Source organism: Euprymna scolopes, chromosome 25, assembly GCF_053919585.1.
Source record: "Euprymna scolopes isolate OS-2025 chromosome 25, ASM5391958v1, whole genome shotgun sequence".
Taxonomy (NCBI): domain Eukaryota; kingdom Metazoa; phylum Mollusca; class Cephalopoda; order Sepiida; family Sepiolidae; genus Euprymna; species Euprymna scolopes.
In genome coordinates, this window is record NC_136506.1 from 96,943,449 (window position 1) to 96,956,230 (window position 12,782).

Below are 12,782 nucleotides of genomic sequence, written 5' to 3' on the forward strand. Positions count from 1 at the left end.
TACTAATTATAGCTGATTAAATATTTTAAATTAGCTTAATTTATTTCCATCATAATTTTCTTTCTTATATTGTTTCAAGAATTAATTCTAGACAAAAAATATAATTCCAATAGGATCGTTTATTTTTCGTATACTTGCTGTCATGGCGCGCCAAGCGCAATTTATTTTTTTGATAATCCAATCAGTGGTAATTATTTTTCACGTTCAATAATTTTATCAATTTGTGTTATTTAATTTTTTTTCTTACGTAGTTATATACGTTTTATTTGATACTTATTTCGTTGGGACATGTATATATATATATATATGCATATATTTTATAAATATTTTTTGTATTACAAAAATAAACATGGCTTAGCCTCGATTCATTCTTTAGTTGTCAAATTCATAATTTGATGACTGTTTCTTTTCATTTTTATTAATTATTAATGACATTTGACATATCTGTGTATTTTTAAGTGCATTCACAACATGCAAAAGTTTTTCTTTAAATTTATTAAATGCTTATCTGTAAAACTCACGAGGGGAAAAAAGAAGAAGAAAAAAGAGACCTACGAAAGTTAACTATTTTGCCCCCCAAATTTAAGGGAATATATTTGCCAATAATAGGCATTTCTCCAGAATAGTGTCTCAATTAACTTTTTTTGGTGCTTATTTTGAATTACACTTATAAAAAAAAATGCAGAAAAAGCTTTATGATGTACGTACTCCTCATAGAACGAAGGTGCCACATTTCAAAAATCACGTAAATTGGTCAAGTAGTTTTTTTTTGGTACTTCTACAGTTTATCGCCGAAAATAGAGACGCCATTTTTTGGTCGGGCGCCTGTCATTAGAATCAGAGGGAGAAATCAGTATTTTAAACCGAAGTAGGAAATAAAAAAAAAAAAAAAAAAAAAAAATTAAACTAAGATATTAATTACTTCCGGAAAGAACTATGAAAAAAAGTAAATAAAGAAAGTGAAAGAGAACATATATCCGTAATTGTTTAATTGGAAATGTTTCGATTTAAGTAATGAAAACGGGAAAACTTTTCATGAAACGTGTGTGTGTGTATATATATTTATGATTAAAAATGAAAATGACATAATCATAATTGTTTAAACTGGGCGAGCAAGCACCATTTGAAAACCAAAACATTGTATAAAAATTTATCGAAATATAATTGTAAAGACATTTTTTTCGGGCACCTGTCGTTAAAATCAGGAGAAATCAATGACCGAAGTACTAAGTAGGAAATAAATAACAAAAAAATTACAAAATTGTTTTATTAATATATTTTCTTACGCAGACTTTTCAATAAATATCTTTACAATTATATTTTGATAATTTTTTATACAATGTTTTGATTTTCAAATGGTGCTCGCTCAGTTTAAACAATCATGAATATGTCATTTTCATTTTCTGTTTTTAATAAAAAATATATGTACGTTTCATGAAAAGTTTTCCCGTTTTCATTAATTAAATCGAAACATTTCCAATTAAACAATTACGGATATATTTTCTCTTTCACTTTCTTTATTTACTTTTTTCATAGTTCTTTTTCTTTTTTTTAAAATTACATTTTCACCCCAAACAAGGCACATTGCCACTTTGGTGTAGGGGGATACTGGGGCACTATGTTGGGATTTGGGCAGCAAGATGCCGGTTGTTCACGTTACACTTGAACTTCTGCATGCTAGTACAGTTGAGGAAGCAGGGGCCTGGAGTGGAATTCCAGAGTTTAGCGGTTCTTGGGAAGAAACTACTGGAGTAGAAAGATCTTTTATATCTAGGGATCTCTACTGTGTGGGGGTGGGATTTAGCTACCTGTTTGGTTTGTCGAGTGTGTCTATGTCATGGGAGCACAAGTGTCTGCAGTTCGCCAGAGCATTCACCATTAAAATACTTGTATAACGGGCAGAGGGATGCAACGTTTCGTCGATGGGACAGAGGCTGGAGTTTAGATGCCAATTAAATTTTGAAGTTTAGTTATAAAAAAGGGTATTTTGCTGTATAGATAACAAAATGAAAAAGTTGTCAAAAAACAAATATATATCAAATAAATGTTACCAAAGGCAAGATAATTTACTCTTCTACCTACCTTAATCAGTTTTGTTGTGTTTCAGTTGTTTATTTCATTTAAAACACAATCAGTGCCGAGTCTTAAGTTAAAACAAGAAAACTAACCGACATTAGACAATCATCTGGGGAAGTGTTGATAATTCTTCAAAAATTGAAAATTAAATAAAATACTTGTAGAAATTTGTTTCATGCAAATGGTGGCATTTATACCCTAATATGAGATGCACCCACACAGTCATAAGAAATTTCGGTATTATTATACAAACACCGTGACAGCGAATTAGTAAAATCTTTTACGTAGTATTCTGTTACGTTTCGGTGTGCTGAACACGAATCTGAAAACTGGGTTAGGGTTAGGGTACATTTTTTTCTACTAATTCGCTGTCACGGTATTTGTATAAATTTACCGAAATTTCCAGGTTGGTATCTGAAGGCACATTAATTCACTGGGAGAGATGCACTCCTAGTCTTCGTTAAGACATGCATCTAGGAGAAGATAACTCTGATGACATCGGAAGCAGAACGTTGGATGGCCATGGAGGAGGATGAATCTCTAGCAGATCAACGGTTCTATGGTATTAAGAGTTTGTATTTATTTGCTTCCCCACTGAGAAAATTAGGCATAAGGCCGTTTTTTAATGTGGAGAGAGGAAGAAGGAGGGACCAGCTCTCTGGGGAATAGGGGAGCTGGAAAGTGACCATTAGTATGAAAGGTTTCCCCTACTTTGACCAATAACTGATTGCTACAAGAGCAATAGTCTTATATGTGGGGTTGTCCCCACATATGGTTTTTGATTGCAGTATCTACCAGAACAGATACTAAACTTTGAACTTTGATCTTGGTTAAAAGGCCAAGCAATACCTTATGTCATTCGACGGCAGGTATGCAGATGATGTAAGGACAACGGATAGGTGCAAATAGGTGAGTCAGATGCCACTGCACTGGGGAAGGTAATGGCAACCCACCCCATGTATTCTGCCAAGTTAAAAATTATGTGATTGTCTTCAGAGGAATCGGACCAACAATGATGGAGATGCCACATCTGGGTAGAAGCTGCTAAAAACAGCCTATCTTGCCTTGACAGAGTACAAAATATACTTTGTGGCTTAGTGGGGGATGCCCTTTTCTCTTCCTTGCAACCTTTCTCCCACAGAAGAGACATTATGAGCCTGTCTTTGTTTTATCGTTACTTCCATCGCAGGTGCTCGTCTGAGCTCCAATCTCTGGTCCCCCCTCGCCAATCTTTCACGATAAACACCCGTCTAGCTGAAACCACTGTCAAAAATTTTTTCCACTCTTTATCTGTGCCAAAACCAAAACATAGATTCCATGAAAAAAGCTTTTTTCTTAGAAGTGCACGCCAGTGGAACTCTCTTCCGTCTGCCTGTTTCCCACCTGACTACAACTTGGATGTCTTCAAGTCCAACATAAACAAATTCCTGATGAACCGTCCCTTTAAGTAAGACACTTTATCAAATCTCCAATACTAACAATTACTACGATACTATCCCATTGATTACTGTAAACGCAATAACCCTTATCCCTGAGTGGCTTCTGAGCCTTGATAAGTGGTGAATTCCATGTAAAAAAAAACATATGGAGAACACTAACCATGATTTCATCGACGGCATGAACATACCATGATACAAGAAAATGAGAAGCATAAGTAAAAAATGAAAGTAGTATTTTCAAATTACTATGAAAAGTTTCTTATTTTTTCATGTATGAGTCAGCACTTATCAAAGCTCAAAAATAACACTTAATGAGTTTGTCAGGTGAACGGCTGAGACAAAGGATTGAAGACGGCTGCTTTTGCAATTGTCGTCATTGGTCTGAGGCAGATAACTCTATTTGATAAATTTTTACTTTAATTGCAACTCAACACTCACCTCTAAATTGACGACTTTTAAAGGTTTTTGGGTATGCTGAAAACGAATATCACATTCAAATTTAAGGTAGACAACTGGTTTTCTGAATATTAAGACATTTTTTTCTAATGCATTACTTGATGAATTTCAATGCCCGTCGCCATTGTTAACATGGGGAGGGAGGTGTTTTGTAACATACGTTCACATTAGTACTTATTCAGTTGGAAAAAAACTTGGCCGCCAGTGAAAACATAAGTGGTTACATTGGATAATAAAGGCCTTAATATCCAGAAAACTACTTGTCTGCCCTAAATTTAAATACAATATTTGCTTTCAGCATATCTGAAAACCAGTAAAAGTCATCAGTTTAATGGTGAATGTTGAGTTGCAGTTAAACTAAAAAAAAATACCCTCTATTTTCCTAAATGATTCATTCCTTGTTTTCATACAAGAATTTTTTATGCTAAAATGATGGTTGAAATTGGCAGAATTTAAGCGGATGACTCAACAAGAATTTGTTAACATTAGACTTTTTTGTTTTACATGGAAGTCACCACTTATCAAGGCCCAGAAGCCACTTGGGGATAAGGGTTGACTTGAAAATAACCATGTTATAGTCAACTGAGAAGTACCCTTGTGATATTGTGTTCCAGAGACAGGTAGTTCTATGAAAGAAACTTTACTCATGGATGTTCCATTTAGTTGTATGTCCATCAGTCTATTCGTCTGTCAAACTTAATTTTGTCTTGCCCATTTGTCATGCTCATGTTAAAAATAACATTTTTTAATATGTCTGTGATGTAGCCAGTTGAATGATAGTAGTTTCTCGTCAGCCAAGAAAAACAAACTTGCAACACGTTTGTTAGAAAAATATAAAATTATTATTTTATTTCTTACTTCATGTGCGTGCTTCAAGTGGTAGACAAAGACGAGGATAGGAGGTGGTGGATTCAGCGGCAACTCACATTCTCTTCTGTCTCCCCTGCTTATATTGACCTGTTCTTTAGCAGCTGTTTCAACCTTGAGAGCTGTGAGGTCAATTCTTCAGTGACATCAGTTTTGACAGCTTCACCTCATCATTCAGTGCTTTTAGCTTTAGACCGCCCTACGTGTATGTGTGTGTAGTCTTAACACGTGACATATCTACTAGTGTTGGGACGATTAATTGGAATTGAAAAAAATCGGAACTTCTTTTAGTATCGGAATCAGAAAAAAAATCATACCTGTTTTCTGATGCCAAAAAACGATTATTTTAATTATCTTTTTTTTTATTTGATTTTGTTTAAAATAAAATCTCTCACTACTGATAATATGTTAATAAATAGTTATTGATTTTAAACTACCAGTAAAACTAAAATCAACAGATCATCTCGACCCAAGTGTGATTTTATGTTTGAGAAAATATATACACATTTAACGTTTTTTATGGTAATCGGGGGGAAAAAAGTAACAACTCTATAGTTAAATATGTAAAGATTTATAAAGAATCGGAATCTGTAATTGTATTGGAATCATGAATTTAGTACCGAATCAGTAATTGTATTGGAATTGTCTCATCACTAATATTCACTCATTTTTCTGTCTGTCTGTCTGTCATGGTTAAATCAGAAAAAGAATTTGAAGATTTGTCAATGCTTTTCTAAAAGAAGCTCTGTCCGTCCAGATAATATACTGTAATTATTTTTGTATTTCTCCTGTATTAGCGATGCCGTGAAAGTTGATACACGACCAACATGACAGGAACGGTAGCTGCGATTACGTCCTATTTGAAAAGCATCCACATCAAAGTGCTCGATGAATGGGTAGAGGCTTGTATTGATTGGTTGCAAGAAGAGCATCAAGTAAGTGTTTTGTCATATATTTTTTTTGGAGGGGGGGTATTTAGAACTCAATCAAATTAAAAAAATAAAAACTCTGAAAATATAGAATAATCTTTATGATGTACAGATCCCTCACACAACAAAGATGTCGTATTCCAAATAGTTATGTAAATTAATCAAGTAGTTTTTATTTTTAATTAAGAAAATCCAATTTTATGAGTAAGCCAAAAGAGGCTGTTTCCCATCGCCATCTTGATAAAAAAAGCAAGGTCAGATATATCCACAATAATTTTAACTTGTGAAATCAGCCTTGTAATGCTAATGATTTCACATTAATTGCTTAAATTGTTAATTACTTAATTGTTTAAAAATAATTTTCTTTATAAAAATAAAACTACTTGATCAATCAATGTGATTTTTGGTATATGACATTATTCATTCTGTGACAAGGACATCTATTATATAAATCTCACCTGTCTGTTTAAAAGAAACGATGGCTTTTCACAAGATCAGTATTGTTTTGAAGCTTGACCCTTCAAACGACAAATATCGAAAAATTGGCTAAAAACATTAATTCCTTCACCCTCAACTAGGCACTTTTCTACAGGGAGGGGTCGTTTTTTTTTCGCCGATATTTTCGAAAGTCATCCCCTCTTTTCGATTGACTAGCCTTAATTTAAACCTTCTTCACTGCCTGCTTACTACCACTTTTTTTTTTTGCTCAACACACACCTCCAAACACCCGGGCAACGCTGGGCACCCAGGCTAGTACATCATAAAGATTTTTCTGTAGTTTTTTTTTTTTTTTTAATTAGGTTGAATTCTAAATAAGAACCGACATTTTTTACTCCCTTTCATTGCACCAGTTTCTTTTGGTCTGCTAAGTATAACCTATAATGTCCTTTATTAAAAGCTTTAGTTTTGTTTCGTTTGTACTCTTATTCACCCAAAACAAGGCACATTGCCACGTGGACAGAAAAGGCTACTATTTGGAACCATGCCTATGGAGGCACTATTTAGGCAGTTGAACAGTGAGATGTTTGTTCACATTACATTTAAATTTCTACAAGTTAATACAATCAAGGAAGCAAGAGACAGGAAGGGAATTCCAAAGATTAGCAGTTTGTGGGAAGAAACTATTAGAGTAGAAGGCTTTTCGACATCTAGGGACCTCTACAATGAAGGGGTGTGATTTTGCTGCTTGTCTGGTTAGTCAGGGGTATTTACATTGAGGGGGCATAACTGCTGTTTGTTGGAGCACATTTCATTAAGATACTTGTAAAACTGACAAGGATGCAACATTGCGGTGATAGAACAGAGGTTGGAGCTTGGTTGATAGTGTGAAACCTATTAGAGTGGAGACTTCTTTTGGACCTCGTCTAAGAGGTAGAGACTAGTGGTAAATGCACAAGTCCAGATGTGGAAACAATACTCCATGCATGGAAAAATTGTGAATTTGTAAAGGTATAGGATGCTCTCTGATGTGAGTCATTTTCTAGCACGATAGAAAGACCTCAATTTCTTTGCAGCAGCCTTGGCAATGTCTTCAATATATTTGTTAAAAGCCTCTCATTGGAGCAAGATGTAACAGAAAGCTGCAAGGTCGGAAAAATCTTTAAGGAAATTTTGTTGGTTATAATAGGTACCGGTGGACAAAATTTTAAAATCGCCTGTGACTAAATTTGATCCTATCATATAAAAATACACCTAAATTTGATTCTCTTATATAAAAATACACCTAAATTTGATTCTATCATATAAAAATACACCTAAATTTGATTCTCTTATATAAAAATACACCTAAATTTGATCCTATCATATAAAAATACACCTAAATTTGATCCTATCATATAAAAATACACCTAAATTTGATTCTATCATATAAAAATACACCTAAATTTGATTCTCTTATATAAAAATACACCTAAATTTGATTCTATCAAATAAAAATACACCTAAATTTGATCCTATCATATAAAAATGCACCTAAATTTGATCCTATCATATAAAAATACACCTAAATTTGATCCTATCATATAAAAATACACCTAAATTTGATTCTCTTATATAAAAATACACCTAAATTTGATCCTATCATATAAAAATACACCTAAATTTGATCCTATCATATAAAAATACACCTAAATTTGATTCTCTTATATAAAAATACACCTAAATTTGATCCTATCATATGAAAATACACCTAAATTTGATTCTCTTATATAAAAATACACTTAAATTTGATTCTCACATATTAAAATACACCTAAATTTGATTCTCTTATATAAAAATACACCTAAATTTGATTCTCTTATATAAAAATACACCTAAATGTGATTCTCTTATATAAAAATACACCTAAATGTGATTCTCTTATATAAAAATACACCTAAATTTGATTCTATCATATAAAAATACATCTAAATTTGATTCTATCATATAAAAATACACCTAAATTTGATTCTCACATATAAAAATACACCTAAATTTGATTCTCACATATAAAAATACACCTAAATTTGATTCTCACATATAAAAATACATCTAAATTTGATTCTATCATATAAAAATACACCTAAATGTGATTCTCTTATATAAAAATACACCTAAATTTGATTCTCACATATAAAAATACACCTAAATTTGATTCTCTTATATAAAAATACACCTAAATTTGATTCTCTTATATAAAAATACACCTAAATTTGATTCTTTCATATAAAAATACACCTAAATTTGATTCTTTCATATAAAAATACACCTAAATTTTATTCTTTCATATAAAAATACACCTAAATTTGATTCTTTCATATAAAAATACACCTAAATTTGATTCTCTTATATAAAAATACACCTAAATTTGATTCTTTCATATAAAAATACACCTAAATTTGATTCTCTTATATAAAAATACACCTAAATTTGATTCTTTCATATAAAAATACACCTAAATTTGATTCTTTCATATAAAAATATACCTAAATTTGATTCTTTCATATAAAAATACACCTAAATTTGATTCTTTCATATAAAAATACACCTAAATTTGATTCTCTTATATAAAAATACACCTAAATTTGATTCTTTCATATAAAAATACACCTAAATTTGATTCTTTCATATAAAAATACACCTAAATTTGATTCTTTCATATAAAAATACACCTAAATTTGATTCTTTCATATAAAAATACACCTAAATTTGATTCTCTTATATAAAAATACACCTAAATTTGATTCTTTCATATAAAAATACACCTAAATTTGATTCTCTTATATAAAAATACACCTAAATTTGATTCTTTCATATAAAAATACACCTAAATTTGATTCTTTCATATAAAAATACACCTAAATTTGATTCTTTCATATAAAAATACACCTAAATTTGATTCTCTTATATAAAAATACACCTAAATTTGATTCTTTCATATAAAAATACACCTAAATTTGATTCTCTTATATAAAAATACACCTAAATTTGATTCTTTCATATAAAAATACACCTAAATTTGATTCTTTCATATAAAAATACACCTAAATTTGATTCTTTCATATAAAAATACACCTAAATTTGATTCTTTCATATAAAAATACACCTAAATTTGATTCTCTTATATAAAAATACACCTAAATTTGATTCTTTCATATAAAAATACACCTAAATTTTATTCTTTCATATAAAAATACACCTAAATTTGATTCTTTCATATAAAAATACACCTAAATTTGATTCTTTCATATAAAAATACACCTAAATTTGATTCTCTTATATAAAAATACACCTAAATTTGATTCTTTCATATAAAAATACACCTAAATTTTATTCTCTCATATAAAAATACACCTAAATTTGATTCTTTCATATAAAAATACACCTAAATTTTATTCTTTCATATAAAAATACACCTAAATTTGATCCTCTCATATAAAAATACACACAAATACAAGAAAAACAAAACAAAAACCATGAAGATATCTTGTTTAGTCTTCAAGTTATGATCATTTTCATATTTGCAAACGTAGCATGAACATGTTTACATTACGACATGGCAACTTTGAAAGCAACTGACAAAAAAAGTAACCAGTAAAAATGTCACAAAAGATGCTTTCATCACTCTTAGTGTTAGAAGACAATAGGAAATAAAAGTATAATCATATCTAATTCAATTTCAGCCTTCATTTTTGAGATGTGAAAAATGAACATTGCATTATTTATAATCGCAAAATCACACTGGTGGGCACTTTTTGAAGTATCAGCAAATAAAACTGAATTAAAGAAAATTAAATATGAACATGCGATATAATTCTATACATAGTGGTTATTATGCCTTTTTTTTTCAAACAATTCCAGCTGCAAGTTTTTTCATTATAAGCCGATAAAAATACTGCTATGTTCAATTTCAATGGCGAAAATAAAGTACCAAATGTTTTAAACGTATACAAATTTTAAAATTACAAAAACTATTAAAGATATAGATGTGAAATTTTGCATGCATAATCAATACATATTGTAGAATGTCATACCTAAATTTCAGCTCTGTACACCTTGTAGTTCTACAATAATAAACTTAAAAATCGCAATAATTCACTGTGTTTATCATGGCGAAGTATAGTATATAAGCAAACGTACCTGTTTAACACCAATTTACATTCATTACAAAAGGAAGCTGCATATTAACTATAGAGTTCTCTATACAGTTGATATGTCCTTGTGATTCTGTTAAACTCTTCACTGGGAACTGACCACATTCGTCCATTTGAAGTGGTTACCTCAAACCCCCAGTCAAACACAAACAGAGAAGAAACTTTCTCTACTTCTGACCTTGCCCATCTAAAGGCATTTATTTTCACCTTACACTTGTCCAGAAATTTCACTTGTCCTTCTTCAATACTTGTGACACAAATTACTTGACCTAAATAAAAGTCATCGTCATAATATACTGCCACAAACTGTCGTTTGCTGAAGCTGTAGTTTCCAAACTGCCTGATCAACAAAAGCACTTTCTTCATCTGTTGCGCTTTCTGATTCTTCTTTGTCGGCAAGTGTTTCATAGTCATTTATTAGGTCTGTGCCATTCAAAAATGCTTTCAAGTGGCTTGCTAGTAACTCTAAAGGTCGGTCAAGTTTTAAATGTTCAGACTTATTGGCCAGAACTATTTTCTGAAACCTAATTTCATCTTTGAGGGTCTCAAGTTTACTATTCCTGCTTCCTAGCACATGTAGCATTTGTGTGACATTCTCTTCACTGAAACAAGGCCCACCATGTGTCTTCACCCTCTCAATGATGAGATTTTTTCTTATCGCTTGCTTCCTTGCATTTTTCTCCTTTTCTTGTTTTGTTTTCTCCAGTTGTTACTTTCTCTTCTGAAGTACCACCTTCTGTAATGTCTAGTGTTTTATTCGGACTTCTTTAGATTTGGATCCAACAATCCCAGCAACTTGTTCCTGTTCAGATTTACTATCAAGCCAAATTGAAGTCTTGTTTTTCTTCAGCGTATTGATGGTACTATGGTGGTGTGAAGATGCATGTCGTCTCTTGAAAATGCTAAAATCCAAATCGTCAAAGTATTCTTCTCCTATCAAATTGGTTATCTGGCTATGCTGCATTTGCTGACGTTTCTTTTCATCTTTAATATCATAGTATCTTCCACCTCGCAGGAAGTCTGTCAGCTGACATTGAAGAACATCTTTGTATGCTGAACAAAGTCTATGAAGTAAACTTTAAACAAGTCTTCTTTTGTGCATCCATTTTGTAAAGGGCAGAAAAAACAGGGCTGTTTAAATTGATGCTAAAAAGTGGTGGAAAATTGGCATCTGTCAATTGTTTGGCATCATGTTCCCATCTTCCAAGAGCAGCATTCATTTCCACAACATAGCAAAAGAAGTCCAAGTATTTTGGTTGTCTGCTGAGTAGGATCCAGTAAGGTCCAGTAACTTTGTTGTATAACAGTCCAAGTGCAACCATGGCACAGTCAATTGAATCACTCCTCGCGTTATGATGTACACTTTCTTGCTTGAGATTCAATGATGCCATGAAATCTTGCAAAAAATGTCAGAATATCATTTCGATGATAGTGGAGTGAAGCAGCAGCCTGAAAAAGGTTGTTAAACCTATTCGCTTGAAAACTTGTTATGCTAGAATTTTGTGACTGAAGGTGACTATAGGCTTCCCAAGAGGCTCTGCATCCATTTTTCTCATCATCTCTTGATCCCAACACATCACAAGCAGCCCTGATAAAGCGATATCCTGCATTTTCTGAACTTGAAGAAAACCTTTTGAATTTTTCAATACCATCTCTACTGATTTTCTCATTCAGATGTTGTTCTCATTTTCTCAAGACTTTTTCGGATTCAGAACTGAGGCCAAGAAGGAAGTGAGCATTACAATGCAAAAACTCCATGTTTTCATCAATGCCAAGTGTATTCATCCTCTGTATGTTAAAGGCTTTGCTGAATGACTTCATGACACTTGCTCTGTCACTCATAAGACCAATCAGATTCTGTAACATTGATCAAAATACAGTATCCACTTCACTATCTGTATAGAGATCAGCCAACTCCTGGAGCAGATTAAAGGCCACATCAACAAGTGTATCTGAATCTTCCTTGAATACTGAAGTGAATCTACATGAAAGCAACTGACCACTATCTGTTGAAAGTTGGTGTGCCACAATCTTTTGACGATTCCTAGTTGTTCAATCAGAATGGAAGTCTACATTGCTCGATTGCAGTAATGCTTCAGCTATCTGTTGTTTGGCGAGGACATGCCCTTTGTCAGTATGCATACCTTAAGAGATGATCGCTTTGATTGCAGGTCTTTTGAATCTATAGCTGCGTGAAAGATGTGTCTTGCTACAATATCAATTATCTTTCCACAATTCTTGCCAGATACTTCTGCTTGCCCTATCAATTCAATGACACACTTGATGACATCTTTGGTATATCGGTTGCTATTATGTTCCTTCATAGAAACATTTCCTTTCTCGGCCTGATTAAGAAAATCAAATTTCATCTGTTGAATTTTCAA

At 32.1% G+C, this 12,782-nt stretch overlaps 1 protein-coding gene across 3 annotated transcripts in view; it reads left to right on the forward strand.

Annotated features, from left to right (window-relative positions):
* Positions 1-12,782, forward strand: part of LOC145247543 (recQ-mediated genome instability protein 1-like) — a 74,577-nt gene that overhangs the window by 2,981 nt on the left and 58,814 nt on the right. For 2 of the 3 annotated variants that reach the window (XM_080109383.1, XM_080109384.1), the window contains exon 2: positions 5,636-5,773. In XM_080109383.1, coding sequence (XP_079965509.1) covers positions 5,666-5,773 — 108 coding nt within the window. In that variant the 5' untranslated portion in view covers positions 5,636-5,665. Of the gene's footprint in view, positions 1-75; positions 188-5,635; positions 5,774-12,782 lie in introns of those variants that run through there. The other variant, XM_080109382.1, reaches the window with a different exon arrangement.